Consider the following 15233-nt stretch of genomic DNA (forward strand, 5'->3'; position numbering starts at 1 on the left):
TTTCATCTTTTTGTGGTTATGACGATCCACGACACTGAATGCCAATGAACAACTAATATTCCTAATCATGTGTTCAAAATTTGAAATACAAAATTCATATCCCCATGGAAAAGCAGTCTGGGCAAAACAATCAAATGATTCCATCGTACAATGTAATTAAACATGGCCACTCACTAATTGGCGTTTCCTCATCATCATCTGAGAAGGCAGCATCTGACAGGTTGTTTTCTACTGACATATGATTGCTTTCCATATCTATCACCGGCTCTTTGTTATTCACTTCTTCTTCTTCCACCTTTACAACTAAAACATACAAAGGTATATTAACATCACTGTACATGCATGGCATTTTTGACAGGAAACTGTTGTCTACATGAACTTCATAGCATTCAAGTTTTCAAGTAAGTTTGCTTGTTTCAGGTTTAATGCCATTTTTCAAAAGTATTTCAGGTAAGTAACAGTGGGCAGTTAAACTGTATTCTTTACCAGTACAAACCTGTTCTCTTCAAGTAACTGCCAACTTCTCCACATGAATCAGAGGTTAAATGTGTATGTGTGTTTGGATTTAACATTTTTTTTCCAACAATTATTCAGTCATATAAACGACGGTTCAGATGGAGGATGAATGATTTCAGACATAGTATCTTTTATCAAATCGTCACAGAGATTCAAAAAAGTATTAAGTTAAAATCTTACAGTGTTTAGATAAAGGAATATTGCCTTCAAGTCAGTGACTTTTTTACTCTATTTATTACAAATACTGACAAATAAATGTACATTCCAAACAAAAATGTATTTGGAGGTTTGACAAGAATGATAGGTTTGAATCAAGAACATGAGACCAGTCTTATTATCAGTTTTTTTAGTTTTAAGTTACAAGGACACAATTTAAATCATATGGGAACTTGCCAGGTTTTGGACAAGTAGGAAGATAGTCTGTGCCTCTCTAGGCATCATTTCAGGCACTGGAGGACCCCCTGGTAGAACAACTAACAATCCCCAAGTCAGCTTGATAGATGCCTCACACGGAAGAATTCTACATCCTTTACAAGGTTTTGAACCCAAGGAGGTGATTGGCAAGTGCTTCTATTTAAGTGTCTTTAACCATTCAGTCATAGCAACACCATCATTCATTTTAGACGTGCAAAATCATAAATGCTCTCACCTACTTCTGCCTTAAAGTAATAACCAGGTTCACTTTAGGTCTAAAATTTGTCTAAATTTCTTCTAATTTTTACAGTACATTCAACAATAAATATATTGCATACCATCTGCTGACATAAATTCTGCAAAGTTATTCCGCACTAAAGCTCTCAACTCCTTGTCTAACTTTTGGTTCTCGAACAATGGTTGTAAAGACCTGCAAGAATAGCATCAAAACACATTTAATGTCCAGGACCAAAGTAAACACAGACTAAACCAGACATTTGCCTGATTTTTCCCCCAGATATTTTTCAGTATCACACATTGATTAATTTAACTATTTGTTATAAAAGCAAACTGGAAGTCTTGTTTTCATTTGGTTCCTGAAATTGATAGACACATGGCAATTTACTGTAACACAACTTAGATAACTCATGCAAAAACTAGAGATGCTTTTGAGAAAAGCGCATGTATCCCACAACTGCCCCTATGAAAAATGTTAGTTTCTCTAGATGTTTTAGACAAGTGATCCAATTAGATGGTCTGGATGAGTGGATCCAATCAGTAATTCAAGGGCCATAAATCAAAAGTGCCTGGGCGGATTTGGCTAGTTATCGAACTTGGGTAAGGTGTTATGGCCAAACACATTTTGTTCAAGTTTGGTGAAGATCGGATGAGAAATGTTCGACTTAGAGAGCGGACAAGAGTAAACAGACTGATTTTTTCGGTAATTCAAGGGCCGTAACTCTAAAATGCCTGGACCGATTTGGCTAGTTATCGAACTTGGCGGAGGTCTCATGGTCAAACACATTTTGTTTAAGTTTGGTGAAGATTGGATGAGAAATATTCGAATTAGAGTGCGGACAAGAGTAAAAAGACCGATTTTTGGTAATTCAAGGGCCATAACTCCAAGACGCCTGGACCGATTTGGCTAGTTATTGAACTTGGCCGAGGTCTTATGGTCAAACACATATTGTTCAAGTTTGGTGAAAATCGGATGAGAAATGTTCGACTTAAGAGTGCGGACAAGCTTTGTGACAGACACACACACAGACAGACAGACTGGAGTAAATCAATATGTCCCCCACACCACTGTGTGGTGGGAGACATAATTATTACTCTAAACAAAATCAGGTAAATTGCCAGTTACTATTAGAATGCTACGAACTGTAGGAACACAGGTTAGATTAACTAGCTGCCGTCACATAAACAAACTTGTGATGAAAAATGGTGTTAAATCTGTAAAAAGTTAAACTATTTTTATCTAAAAGACTACTTACTGCAACACACGTTTATCCAGTATAGTTCGTAAAGATTTGTAAATCCCTGACTTGATTTGTTCTGCATACATAGGACAGAAATTGTTCATGATCTGAAAAAGAAGCATAGTTATATCACATCCATAAAATCCAGGTAAGATGAAGACTTTTGAACTTCAGATGGTGGTGAGAGCCAAGGCGCCACTCCATACATCATTAGTGGCAGTCACTTGAATCAACCATCATACAGTTCAAATGCAAAATTTGCAAGATTTTTGTCTAAACTCTTGTCTTTAAACAGGGATAAAGGTTACTCAAAATGATCATAAAACATGGTTCTGCTATATTATTATTCTTTAACCTTTCACCTGCTGGCAAGTGATTCTACCTTTGCGACCAGTGCAGACCAAGATTAGTCTGCAGTCTGATCATGGTCTGCACTGGTCGCCATTCAGTCAGTATCTTTTTGGTAAGCGCCCCTTTTAACAGTTAATGGTACTGTCCAGATTGAGAGATGGACAAGTTCATTATAGAAATTTAGCAGGGTAATGGTTAATTACACTTCCAGCAATAATGCGAAAGGTCCTATATGAACATAAATACCATAGCTATGTTACTAAAATGAGACAGTCCAATAATGTTACTAAAGTACTTACTCGACATAAAAAGTCCAGCAAAGTGGCTGTAATGGCAGGATGGGATCTCATTGAGTAAAACATCACTAATATAGCAGGTTCTGTAAACATACAATTACAGCATAATGTAATAGTAACTGACAAAACAAATTTCAACATAAAACAAAAGCTATTCAGAAGACAGCTCACTGTACTATTCAACAACTTCTAAGCTGAATGATGTCCATAACTGCCAGGACAATTTAAGAAATAATTTATAGCAAAAGAGTGCTTTAACACTACTTATGCATGATGGGCAGTTATACGTTGGGCATACTAATTTCACGAGGGCGCATTCTAGCTTTTGTTTTAACAGAAGCAAGCATATTAGAATATGAATTTAAATCTGATTATGAAAATGATAACAACTTGCACACAAATCCTTCAACTATTTTTCTAAGTCAAATAAGGGCAAAAATTTGAATAAATTTAAACCCGAGTTCTCTAACTTGGGTATGTAAGTACATTCCATGTGAAGGATGTCTGGTGTGAAGTTTCAACTGTTATCTAACTTGGACATTTCAGTAGGTCTGAAAACTGGGTAGCGTTATTTCAAATATGAAATAAAACATGCACATATTTTCTAGCCATAAACTATAACATGAAGAAAATACTTACCAATATTCATTATACTGTCTTTTTCAGGATCAAAGAATATCCAGTCATAAAACAGTGAGAGCTTGGCATTGGAGGCAGCAACATTTGACTGAAATTTAAATGTAATACTGGTATATCAATCTGATTTCTATTCACTTCTTTTACACAAATTTTTCTGTGAATGATTCTTACATAAAGTTTTAAAACAATAGCTTTGATGGCTAAGGAGAAAAGCTGACCTAAATGCAAAAGTTAATCAAGAAATCTGATATTTTCTAAGTCCAAAAGGGGCCATAATTCTTGCACGAAGCAGGATGGAGTTATGCTTCCTGCTGTACAGAGTCAGCTATTGATGGTGAACAAATGTTGCAAGTTTCAAAGCAATAGCTTTGATAGTTTAGGGGAAAAGCTGACCTAAACATAAAACTTAACCTGGCAACGCCAACGCCGATCAAGAGATGACAATAACTCATCTCTTTTTTTTTTCAAAAAATCAGATAAGCTAAAAAAGAAACTGATTCATTACAGTAAATTAGCATGGAACTTACTGTACACGTCTGTAAGAGCCAGCCAATAACAGCCCAGCGAGGTATAATATCAGAACACAGTAGTTCATTGGATGGATGGAAAACACAACAGATGTAACGTATCAAATCACAACGTAACGACTGACTTTCAGGCGTGGCCAAGTACTGAAATAAGATAAAACATCCCTTGAATAATGTTCAGGTTAAGCAATCTCTTCTTATAAAACTATGGGTTTTCTATCTATAGAAGAGCTTCTTAGTCAATACTAATTTATTTCAGCTCGATTATGAAGAAAGCTTCAAGATTAACTGAACCACTCTCTGAGTCCTCTTCCTGGAAAAACCTGTACTGGTGTCATATGAGAAGTTGTGGTCCTGACCCCAGTGGGACTTGAACCCATGACCCCAAAGGTTGAGTGGCCAACACCTAAACCACTAGACAACTGCTCCCCTTAGAAGAACTTCTTGATATAATACCTACTAGTAATACATTTTTCTAATTTCCTGTTACAAAACACATATATTCTGAAAAAAAGCTCTGATGGAATAACTTTAAATCAGACAAGATCTTTTTTTGGATATGATCATAGCTATATCGTTTCTAGAAATTTGTTACTGTCTCTTATTCTCTATTCATTTTATTTTCAGATTTTTTTTCTGTCTGCTATCTTACCCCAGTTACTCATCATGAAATACTCCTATTTCTCAATTTCTCTCTATAATACCTGGTACTCATTTTTGTGTGAATTTTGACAGCATTTTTACACAAAACCTTCAACATATAAAGCATGTTCAAAAATTTTCTTCTGTGTTCATAAAACCATATCACTGACAAATTTCCCCCCGTATCTAGTCACTAATGTCAAAGAATATTTCTTCGACATTTAGTAACTAATTTTTCCTTTTTTTTTTTCTATACAGACACTCATGTCACAGATTTTTCTCTATTGACAATAAATGTTATAGATATATTTAACTATATGCACCTGTCTTTGGAACCAATCCTGGTATCTTTTGTGTTGTCCAAACTTCACCTTGGTTGTCAGAAATACAAGTTTGTTCTCCATATCAGGGGTTAATCGAGAGATGAGAAATTTCCGCGACGTCCTTGTTACAAGTAACTGCTGTATACCTGTTTTACAAAACAGATCCAAGATGACGCTAGAGATAACTTATATAGCACAAATAATCTGTAATGGTATGAAATTGAACTCATTGTAAGGTGAATTCCTTACAAATTATGTAAAAACTGAAGATCTATGATCACCAGCAAGATTGAAACAATTTGGTAAAATGTTTGTCATATCAGATTCATTATATGGTATAAATAATAATAAATGGATACAGTGTGGTTGGATTACAGGCTTATCCTGTAACCTGTGGGTACAGTGTGGTTTGATTACAAACTTTACCTGTGAACTGTGGACACAGTGTGGCTGGATTTAGCATCATGTCTCTCCACAAGGATTCAAACTCTGGAAGCCTTGCTACGTTCTGTAACAACCGCACAAGGTCTCTACCAATCACTAAACAATCGCTCCACTAAAATATACAAACAACATAAGGATAGATACTGTTCAAGTGCTATTCCAAATTTAAGAGTGAATGGTAATAGGTCAGGTACTATAATCAAGACAATGGAAATTGACTATAAATATGGGTCTGTTTCATTCATTCTATCTCAGTTCAATAACAGCAGAAATCAGCTAACACATGCAGTGTTCTAACACACGCAGTGTTCTTTGATTTTTATAACTACCTTGTGTTTCACAATTAAATAGCAACTTCCTGACATCAATCACAGAGTGCATATGCCATGCATAAGTTAAATTAAAAACACTTTTCCCAGTGATGCAGCAGAACTGATAGGAAATTAACTCTTGAATGTCTTGTAGTCTACATCCTTACCTAGAGGGCATGTGAACATGTGTCTATACCAGTTCTAATGACTAATGACTTCACAGTTCTCAAATATTTTCTCTTTCAGATTTTGCTTACATATAATTCTCATTTTAAACTCTTCCCTTTCACAGTTTGGCTAAAAAATTAAAATGTGTACCTTATCCCTGACTAGTGAAGCAATGAATTCCGCCTCTCTGTGTCGCAGATTGTGGAAGATCTGACCTGTATGGTCGACGATCACACGCAAGTATGTGTATACAGTCATCGGTATAAGAGCAGGAAACTTGTCAAGCCAACTCCTAATAGAAAACAACTAGTTAAACAATCAAATTCGCACAAGAAATTAAATGTATAATGTTTCATATGATTTCTCTTCATTTCTTTTCTTTTGTTGGGTTTAATGTCACACCGACACAATTATACATCATGCTTTGATGGCAGAGGAAAACCCCTCCGTGCATTATTTCATCACCAGCAGGCAACTTGGCAGAACCACCTACCTTCCGTAAGCCAGCTGGATGGCTTCCTCACTTAAAAATTCAATGCCAGAGTGAGGTTTGAATCGGTGAGGGGCAAGAGATTTGAAGTCAGTGACCTTAACCACTCGGCCATGGAGGCCCCCGATTTCTCTTCAATTTGTAATACTACCAGTTTGGAGGGGAGCAAAATTTGATGTTAGATAATGCTACTAACTGTTAGCATTTAATAAAAATATCTGAAGCTCATATAACCTAATGCCTTGTCTTCTTTATTAAGTGGGTAAATTGAAAAGTCACATTTTTTGTGACAAAAAAATCTGTTTCTCGCAGGTCGAAACTTTATGACACTTCAATGAGAAATTTTTCCAACGAAAGAATCAAATGACCATACAGTCAACATATATTTTACGAACAATTTCTATGAAACAAATGACACTACTCAGACAATGTATGTTTTAATATTACATACATTTGTTACATAAGCATTGAACATACCTGTACTCAGTAAGAATATCAACTAAACTTTCTGCAAGCCAAACATTTTTTGGTGTAATGTCCCCACCTAGATAACATAAAGAAATATCATGATAACATTTAAACTGTCTTTACCTATAACACCATCAAATACATTTTATGCATAAAACTGGGGCAATCATTAAATTAGTTAAAAGATAAAACTTAATGTCCAAGTCCAGGTTCTTGGCAATGACTTTTGAAATTTATATCAAAGTTGCATGTAATAAAGAAGTCATAGTCCGCATTTTTATGACTGTTCACTCACGCTTGTGTGTGACTGCAAATAAACAGATGATTAAAATAAAAAAATATATAACATGGATATCAAGTTCCGATACAAGTGCAATATACAAATTATAGCATGTGTAAAAAGTATTTAACTTATCAATGGAAAGTCCCCACAAAATCAATAAAACCACCTGTGCATTTGGCCTGTCACAATATCTTTCTGCAATAATTGTAACAAATTGTTGAATATAGTAGTTGTCAGTAAAAAATACCCCTTTCTTTTGTTTCTAGGGCTCAAGCTAGGTCTTTAGGTCCAGTTTTCTGTGAGAAGGAGGTGATTTAGAGATTGGGAGAAGTGGATGCAACAGTTATTAGTAACTTTCACAATTTAATACTACTAAAGAAGCATATTACAGGTCTTTCTTTAACTCTGGAGACCAAATATCTGTGTAGCAATGTCAATTTATCGCTTGGTTTATCAACAATTTATTTACAAAGCACCATTTTTGCACTTCAGCATTCAATGGTGGAGGAAGACCCCAGGTGACTCACAGGGCATTATTTCATCAAGGGCAGGCATCTTGGTAGAACCATCAAACTTCCACAATCCAGCCAAATGGCTTCCTATGGCAAGTGAATGGAAGTCAGCAACCTTAACCACTTAGCCATGAGGACCCCAGTTAAGCATTGTGGATTCTTAAAAATCTGAGGACGCCTCTGTTTGATGTTAAATTTGGGCAAAGTCTGATCCTAGAAAGCGACTATTGTTCAAGTTGCCTACAAGGGAGAACCCTGGTTTTCTGAAAACATTCCCTGAATGCTAACAGTCATACAACCTCTAAACAAATCATATGCACACCCTTTACACTAATCAACCTCATATCCACCGGATTAGTGGTTTAACACTCTCTATTCAACTATTCAAGCTGGACGAAACTGTTTGTATATCAGTTTAACCAATACACTATTCTAGTTACCTGCTATCTGTCTCATTAAGCCATTAACAACTAGGTCAGCTCCTATCACAGAGTTCTTCACCATTTCCCGAACAAGCCACAAAATCTGTGACCTTCCTATGTCCTTCAGCTTTAACCATTTTTCATATATCAACTGATTCAGTCTATTTAGCACTAGATTAAAGCCATCCCTGTTCACTAAATGTATATCTCTGTAATTCTGAAATGACAAAATGGGACCCAGCAAGTGCTTCTAAGTATAAAAGTAATTTAAAAGAAACCAACCAGATATTCCACAACTGATAACAACAAAAATCGCTTTTTTTTGTGTGTTAGTAGTCCAACTTCAACAACAGAAAAATGTTAAATAAATCATAGTAAACCTCTTCCTTTTTAACTGTAAATAAGCAAGTGACATGCCTATCTTGCATAGACATTTTACCATTTGATTTCTTATCAGTTTTGCTGCAACACTGGGAAAAAGTGTTTTTAATTTAACTTATGCATTTTCTCAATGAAGAATATATGTATGGATACATATTTATGAGAAGCAATTAAATGCCTATCAATACTGCAGCAAAACTGACAAGAAAATTAATTGCAAAATCTCCTTGCTAAAGATGAATCCCTACACAGCTTTAGGAAAAAAAAATTAGCACTTTATCTAAATGACATACCTTCTGTGCAAGTGTAGCCGAGGGAGCCGTCAATATAGCATAAAACAATCCCAGCTGTACCTCCTCATGATTCTGTGACCCCTTACATACCTGCAACACATTCCAACAAGTTTTTTTTCTTTAATACGAACATATAATACAAATATTTTAGCTCATTATAAACAGACCAAAAATATAGCCATAAACAACAACAACAAAAATACAGCCACCATTCCTAAAATTTAAAATAGAAACACACTGTCTGCTTACAAGAATTATCTAAATATTTTATTAATACCAATTTATTAAACATTCAAAACTATCGGCTATAGAAATACACTGCCAGTGCCTGTTTCCAGAGCATGTTTCTTTAAAGTCTACTATTAAAATGGAAATTAATTAAATCTGATTTAGTTTATAATAAATGGCTTAAGTTCAGATCAAACAAATCTTACGTAAGTATTGAGGGCATCATTTGCCTCCCTTTCCGACAATCCATTCACCAATGAGTTTACAACACCATAGCATCTCTCCAGCCTCTGAAACATATACAACAATTGTCCATAGTATACAACTTTTATTTGGAATATGTCATCAAAACAAAGGGTATGACCACCAGCAGTCCAGTTAAACTATATAAGTGGAAAAATAGAATAAAAACAACTGCTAAATAGTCGTCACTGAGGACATTCCAAGATACCATGACCAAATGTTACGTAGGATTAATTTCTGTCCCCCATCTCATCACCGCTTCCTCATTTAATCGAAGTGCGAAGTTGCGCTCTCTGTGGAAACAGAAGAATTTCCGTAAACACTTTTAATGCAATAGGGGTATCTTTTTAAGGTGATGGCCTAGGTCTTTATTTGATGAAATTCAATCTGTCTATTTTAAGCTTTGGCGGCCCCTATGTACAACCAAGCAGAATTGTTGAACAACTTTGGTCAAGGACCACCCAAGGACCATCCAGGTGAGAATTACGCAGATTTTAGCGTTAATGGGAATGCTGGAAGTTACATGCAAAGTACATGTACAGAATCAAGGAAATCCAGTAAGGTTAACTGCCTGCCATTAATTTAAATATATTGGAGTCTAGAGGTCTGGTTATTGGATCTCTAGACAAGGCCAAAATTAAAAACATGTTTGTTTGCTGTCTCCCTACCTACCCGCTTAAAATGCTGCACCCAAAAAGTTTTTATTGGACAATGCTGGTCTTTTTTTTTTAAGTTGCGATATATGACAAGTGCTACATAATTATATTTCAAGTAAGCAAAATAATAAGTACGAAAGTTTAAATTGTATTATTTAATTTCATCCTTTTATACAACATATACAGATTTGTCTTATTTTTACAGAAGAAACATTTTGTAAGAAACGATCATATATCTACTGGTAACATTTAAGTATAATCCCCCAACCAAAAAAAAAAAAAAGAATTGCCTATCTACCTACACAACTTTAAAAGGTAGGGTCGGGGGAGACAGCAAAAAAAAACTTTTTTAAATGTGGCCCAACCCGTATAGGGCTGTCTAGAGGTCCTGTAATCAGTGTGAAAACTGACGATGGTTTCTGAAGAGAGGAGACTATAATTTATCTGTCAGAGACAGTCCTGAGTTGACTTTAAAAAATTGCTGGTTAGAAATAAATACTACAAGTGACAGGAAAAACGTTTAATCCAGAGAAACATGCTCGCAATTTCTATAGATTTTCAATAGTAAAAAAGCACTTTGTTTGCCCTAATAGAAGGTTTCATCAATTTTGTTTTCTTCTCAGGATTAAAAGATTTAACAAGGACCTGCATTCAATAAACGCTTGATGCCCCCGGTGGCATCCGTGTCGATAAAAAGCAACCTAAGTCCAAAACGAGGTAAAGTTCAAGGTCAAGGTCAAACTGAGGTCAGGTGATGTCTGAAGATGAGGAATGGTCACAGGTTACATCTGCATAAGTATCAAGTCCTTCTAGCTAGGGGTATTGATGCTAGACGAAACGTGTCCCATTTGGTTAACCTCGTACGGATGAACAGATGGACGGACGGACGAACGAACGGACGGACAGGACAATCACTATATGCCTCCTGCATCAGTAGATCAGGTTTTATCAATTTTGTTTTCTTCTCAGGATTAAAGGATTAAACAAGGAGCTGCATTCAATAAACGCTTTCCCAAAATGAGTGCAAAAATTCCCAATTTACATTCTGAAAAAAATTTCATCAAAATTGCAGAAACATTAACCAAATTATGGACAATTTTGTAATGGAAGTATGTTAAAGAGGTTGAACAATGTGAAACAAGTGTATGAGAAAGTGCTTAAACACATCCTTACTATATCATAATGGAACTAAATATTTCCCAATTTGGAACATTTACGCATCAAAATTCCCAATTTTGGGGGTAAAGGCTATGTTCCCAAATTCGCTAGAAAAAACCCTGGACTTGGATCGTGCTCATAAATTGTTTCATTTGTTTTATTGCTTGAGTAGGAGTAAATAACAGAAATTGCTGTTAAACTTTCATCTTCAATATATCTCCAACCCTGAGTGACAGCTAGTCAGTTAAAATACTTATGTCAAAGGGTGAGAAAAATGTGCAGCCAAGACAATGACTCTAACCCAGGGCCTCAGAGTACCGTTCCGATGCTCCACCAACTGAGCTACCCGGCCGCTTACAAATTTTCTCCCCAATTTAATATTCAAGTCCTATACCATGACATACTCCCCTATAGTTCTATAAATAAACGTCAGACTTCAATATTTTACGATTTTGACATTTCAAATAGTTTGACGTTTTATCAAAGTTCAAAATTTCCCGATAGAGCTTTCTGCAAAATATCTTGCAGATGGATTTACAAGTTCACGATGGAAGTGACTAAAAGGCGATAGCTAAATACCAACAACGAACAAAGAAACCTATTTTACACATCCATTGAACATATTGTCTTACTGAAAGCACCGAAGAGCTGTCCACGCTTTGAAATTGAAATTTGCACCCATTCACTTTCGCACCAAAACATGGAACTGTCAAATCTTCTTTATTATAAAGAATGAATTTAGATGAAAAATATTCTTACGGTCGGACTTCATCAGTCAGGGGTGTAACTGTTTCAAGTTATCACTGTTTATAACCCATTTAAGTTATTGCTTATATTTTCATAACTTGTTTCAGTTATCATAAAATATTACAAAGCCCTCCTGTGTCAATTCCTCATTTTGAATGTGGCTAATGTAATTATTTCCTGAATCCTTGGACTCTTATCTTTCCAGCTATGCAGTTAAAAAATTTACGCAAGGCTGATAAAGTTTTACGCAAAAGGTTTAAAGCTATAAAACTCTTAGCATCCCATTATGCTTATCAGGTCATGATCAGACTAAAAGAGAATTTGATTAACCACAGATTGCTACTTATTTCACTGTACAGGTCACTTTGTGAGAACAGCAAAAAGACTTTTTTTGAATAACTTACCTGAGTTAACTTACATTTTATAACTAATACAGGTTATAAAATGCTTGAAAATATAACTGAAATAGGTTACATAACATAAAACAGTTACACCCCTGACTGTTTATAAACAATGCAATTCGTTACGGTACGTATTGCCTTATGTAGAGTGTATATAATAGTCTTATGTAGTGTGTATATAATAGTCGACAGGTGTTACCAGCATTTATCTGTGGTAATTTTATTAAAAGTTCTTTCATTAAGTTATAAATTCATATTAAAGCAGTTTCAAAGGCTAGTCCATATGCATTTGGCGGTACCCGTGTGTCAAGTAATGACCGCAGATTTTTTTAATAGTGCCGTAGGTTAAACATATTTTTTTTCGTCTATGCAAGTATAACTGAGTCTGTATAATTTTTTAGTGTTGCATTGTGCATAATATTTCATTAAATTACATTAGAAGAGTCTTTGTAATGTGTCGGGGTAGTGATTGGTGGTGCAGTTTTAATTACGGCAAACCGGTATATCATGTGTTCGAGACTTTTCCTATATTACACTTCTATAAAATAAGCTTGAAATTTTTGCTATATATGCAAATGGCTGTCATTCGATTAAACTTGACACAGGGCAACGTTGAACGTCCAAATATAAAAAGGTGCCCTGTGCAAGTTTAATGTTATTGAACTAACTCCCCTGCTATATGAAATTGGTCCTCAAATTTCTAATGGGACAGAGAACAACATTTTCTGCCTGTTTTAATACTCAAGTCACTTACAACAAAAAAACATGTCTAATAAAGGCAGCTTTGTGACAACTTATTACACCATATCCCAACCATATCCACTGGTAATACATAATTGTATGTGTATATTGCTTACCAGACCATATGACTCCAAGTCTAGAGGTCTGGTTAACGGATCCCTAGCAACTTTCTTCAAAGATACAATATTGGTTAATTGCCTCCAAAAGGAAACTATTTTAGAAATTTCAAGAATAGCAGTAGAGTTGTTCTGAATAAACATGATAAACTTTTCGATTTATATACACATAGGTAAAACCAGGATATAAAAGCTCGAAGCCTGATAGGGTAATGCGGCCAGCCTGATCAATAATATCCCAGACTCACCAGTTTCGACGCACATAACAAGCAACATGGCCGCGCTTTTTCATTCAGTAACATACGTGACTCTATTAGATGTTGCATGTGCACTAACCTTTTATGCATTGAATCATACCAATAACATTTTATTCTAAACAACTGACTGCCAGAAATCAAAAGGTAAACATCAACTAGTGTGGTCGGCCATACTTTTTTCTAACACACCTATTTCGACGCATCTTACATGATACTTGTTACGAAGCTTTTGATTGGCTTAAATATTTGTGCAATCACTGTAAGTAATGTGCAGCACTGCTACACCATAACTATCATGGATGCTGCAATAAAACTTGACACAAAAGCAGATGCAAGTAGATAATCAATATTAACGCCAAATGATATAAATAAATCTGAAAACATTTTAACATTCATGAACATAAGGGGCTAAGAAAATAAATAATCACTCTGCTTTTTTAATACACACTGTTTGATGTTTTTTCTTTCATTTTTCTGGACTGCAGTGTTTACAGAGGAATTTGGCACATTTTGTTTTATACAAAACTTTAGATGAACCCAGTGTTCGCAGCCTACTTGACAAGAGAAAAAAAATGAAGTGTGTAGTAATGATCGCATTGATATATAATGCGTACACCTTCCGAAACAGTGCATAAAATAGTGCGACTACATATGTCACATGGTAGTGATGTGACCTTGATAGCACCAGAGTCGGCTGCAGACGTTCAACAAAATTTCCAGTAACTTTTTTAATCTAAGATTCCACAGGGACGTTTTTAAAATGGATGGAAATTTGCATTAGTAGAAACATTAAAAATCATGTATAGGGTAAATGTAAGTTGATAAATATCTTCAAATCCTGAACTTTCCAACTTTTTTATCGGTAAAAGTAACCATGTTTTCTGTCATTACACCGAGTAACTACGTCATCGGAAACCCCAAGTTAATCGAGAACGAGGTCAAAATAAAAATGGCATCGAAATAGGTGTGCGTAAAATTACGTGGTGCGACGATATAGTAAAGAATAAGGCATGCCATAGATTTGCAAATTATGCCTTCTATGAATTACCTCTTCCAAGTCATCCTTTAACTCATAGGCATTTGATATTAAAAGTCCTCCTTTGCTGACACCATCCATATCTTCATTACAACAGAGTTTTTTGTTTATTACATATACATAACCTTCTACATTGTTGACATTTTAGAAATCTATTTTTAGTAACAACATCCGGTTACATTGCCGCCATCTTTTTTGTTATTCCAGCTGAAAAATGTATCTTATGCGTACGTTTTCCATATAACAGACGTATCCTCAAATTATGTTAAAGAAAATAGTCAGAGGATCATGTAGACACTTAGTTCATGAAATATATTAATCGTTGTATGCTTAAATCGGGTATTTAATTGAGTGCAATATTTGCCTGTCTTGCTCGTGCCATAAATTGATATTAATATCTAAATGTCGTAAAATCTTTCCGATCAAAACTTAATAATTAAACCAGCTGTATTTCATATATCTACTAGAGTGTCTGAAATAACCAGTTTCTATAAATTCTGATGGTGGAATCTTTTCAGAATAATAAATCATTTTTATTATCCGGAATTCTTTTTACGACATTAAAGTCTAAGCCATGTGCTGACGCAACCGGCTGTCAGATCGAGGTGCGGAGGAAATAAATTCGGCGTTTGTTGCATCATTAATTGAGTATTACTATTGATATCATGACAGAAGTATCCGAAGAAGTCCTG

General features: G+C 35.2%; 1 protein-coding gene across 1 annotated transcript in view; it reads right to left on the reverse strand.

Moving 5' to 3' along the window:
• Positions 1 to 14914, reverse strand: part of LOC123566468 (integrator complex subunit 3-like) — a 38502-nt gene extending 23588 nt beyond the window's left edge. The window contains exons 1-14 of the mRNA XM_045360603.2: positions 14554 to 14914; positions 9393 to 9476; positions 8959 to 9048; positions 8303 to 8501; positions 7077 to 7143; positions 6260 to 6401; positions 5613 to 5742; positions 5187 to 5332; positions 4222 to 4365; positions 3695 to 3782; positions 3059 to 3138; positions 2424 to 2515; positions 1269 to 1360; positions 175 to 303 (exon numbers count right to left, since the gene is read on the reverse strand). Coding sequence (XP_045216538.1) covers positions 175 to 303; positions 1269 to 1360; positions 2424 to 2515; positions 3059 to 3138; positions 3695 to 3782; positions 4222 to 4365; positions 5187 to 5332; positions 5613 to 5742; positions 6260 to 6401; positions 7077 to 7143; positions 8303 to 8501; positions 8959 to 9048; positions 9393 to 9476; positions 14554 to 14622 — 1552 coding nt within the window. The 5' untranslated portion in view covers positions 14623 to 14914. The remainder of the gene's footprint in view (positions 1 to 174; positions 304 to 1268; positions 1361 to 2423; positions 2516 to 3058; positions 3139 to 3694; positions 3783 to 4221; positions 4366 to 5186; positions 5333 to 5612; positions 5743 to 6259; positions 6402 to 7076; positions 7144 to 8302; positions 8502 to 8958; positions 9049 to 9392; positions 9477 to 14553) is intronic.
• Positions 14915 to 15233: the final 319 nt, after the last annotated feature.

This window comes from Mercenaria mercenaria, chromosome 8, assembly GCF_021730395.1.
Source record: "Mercenaria mercenaria strain notata chromosome 8, MADL_Memer_1, whole genome shotgun sequence".
NCBI lineage: Eukaryota > Metazoa > Mollusca > Bivalvia > Venerida > Veneridae > Mercenaria > Mercenaria mercenaria.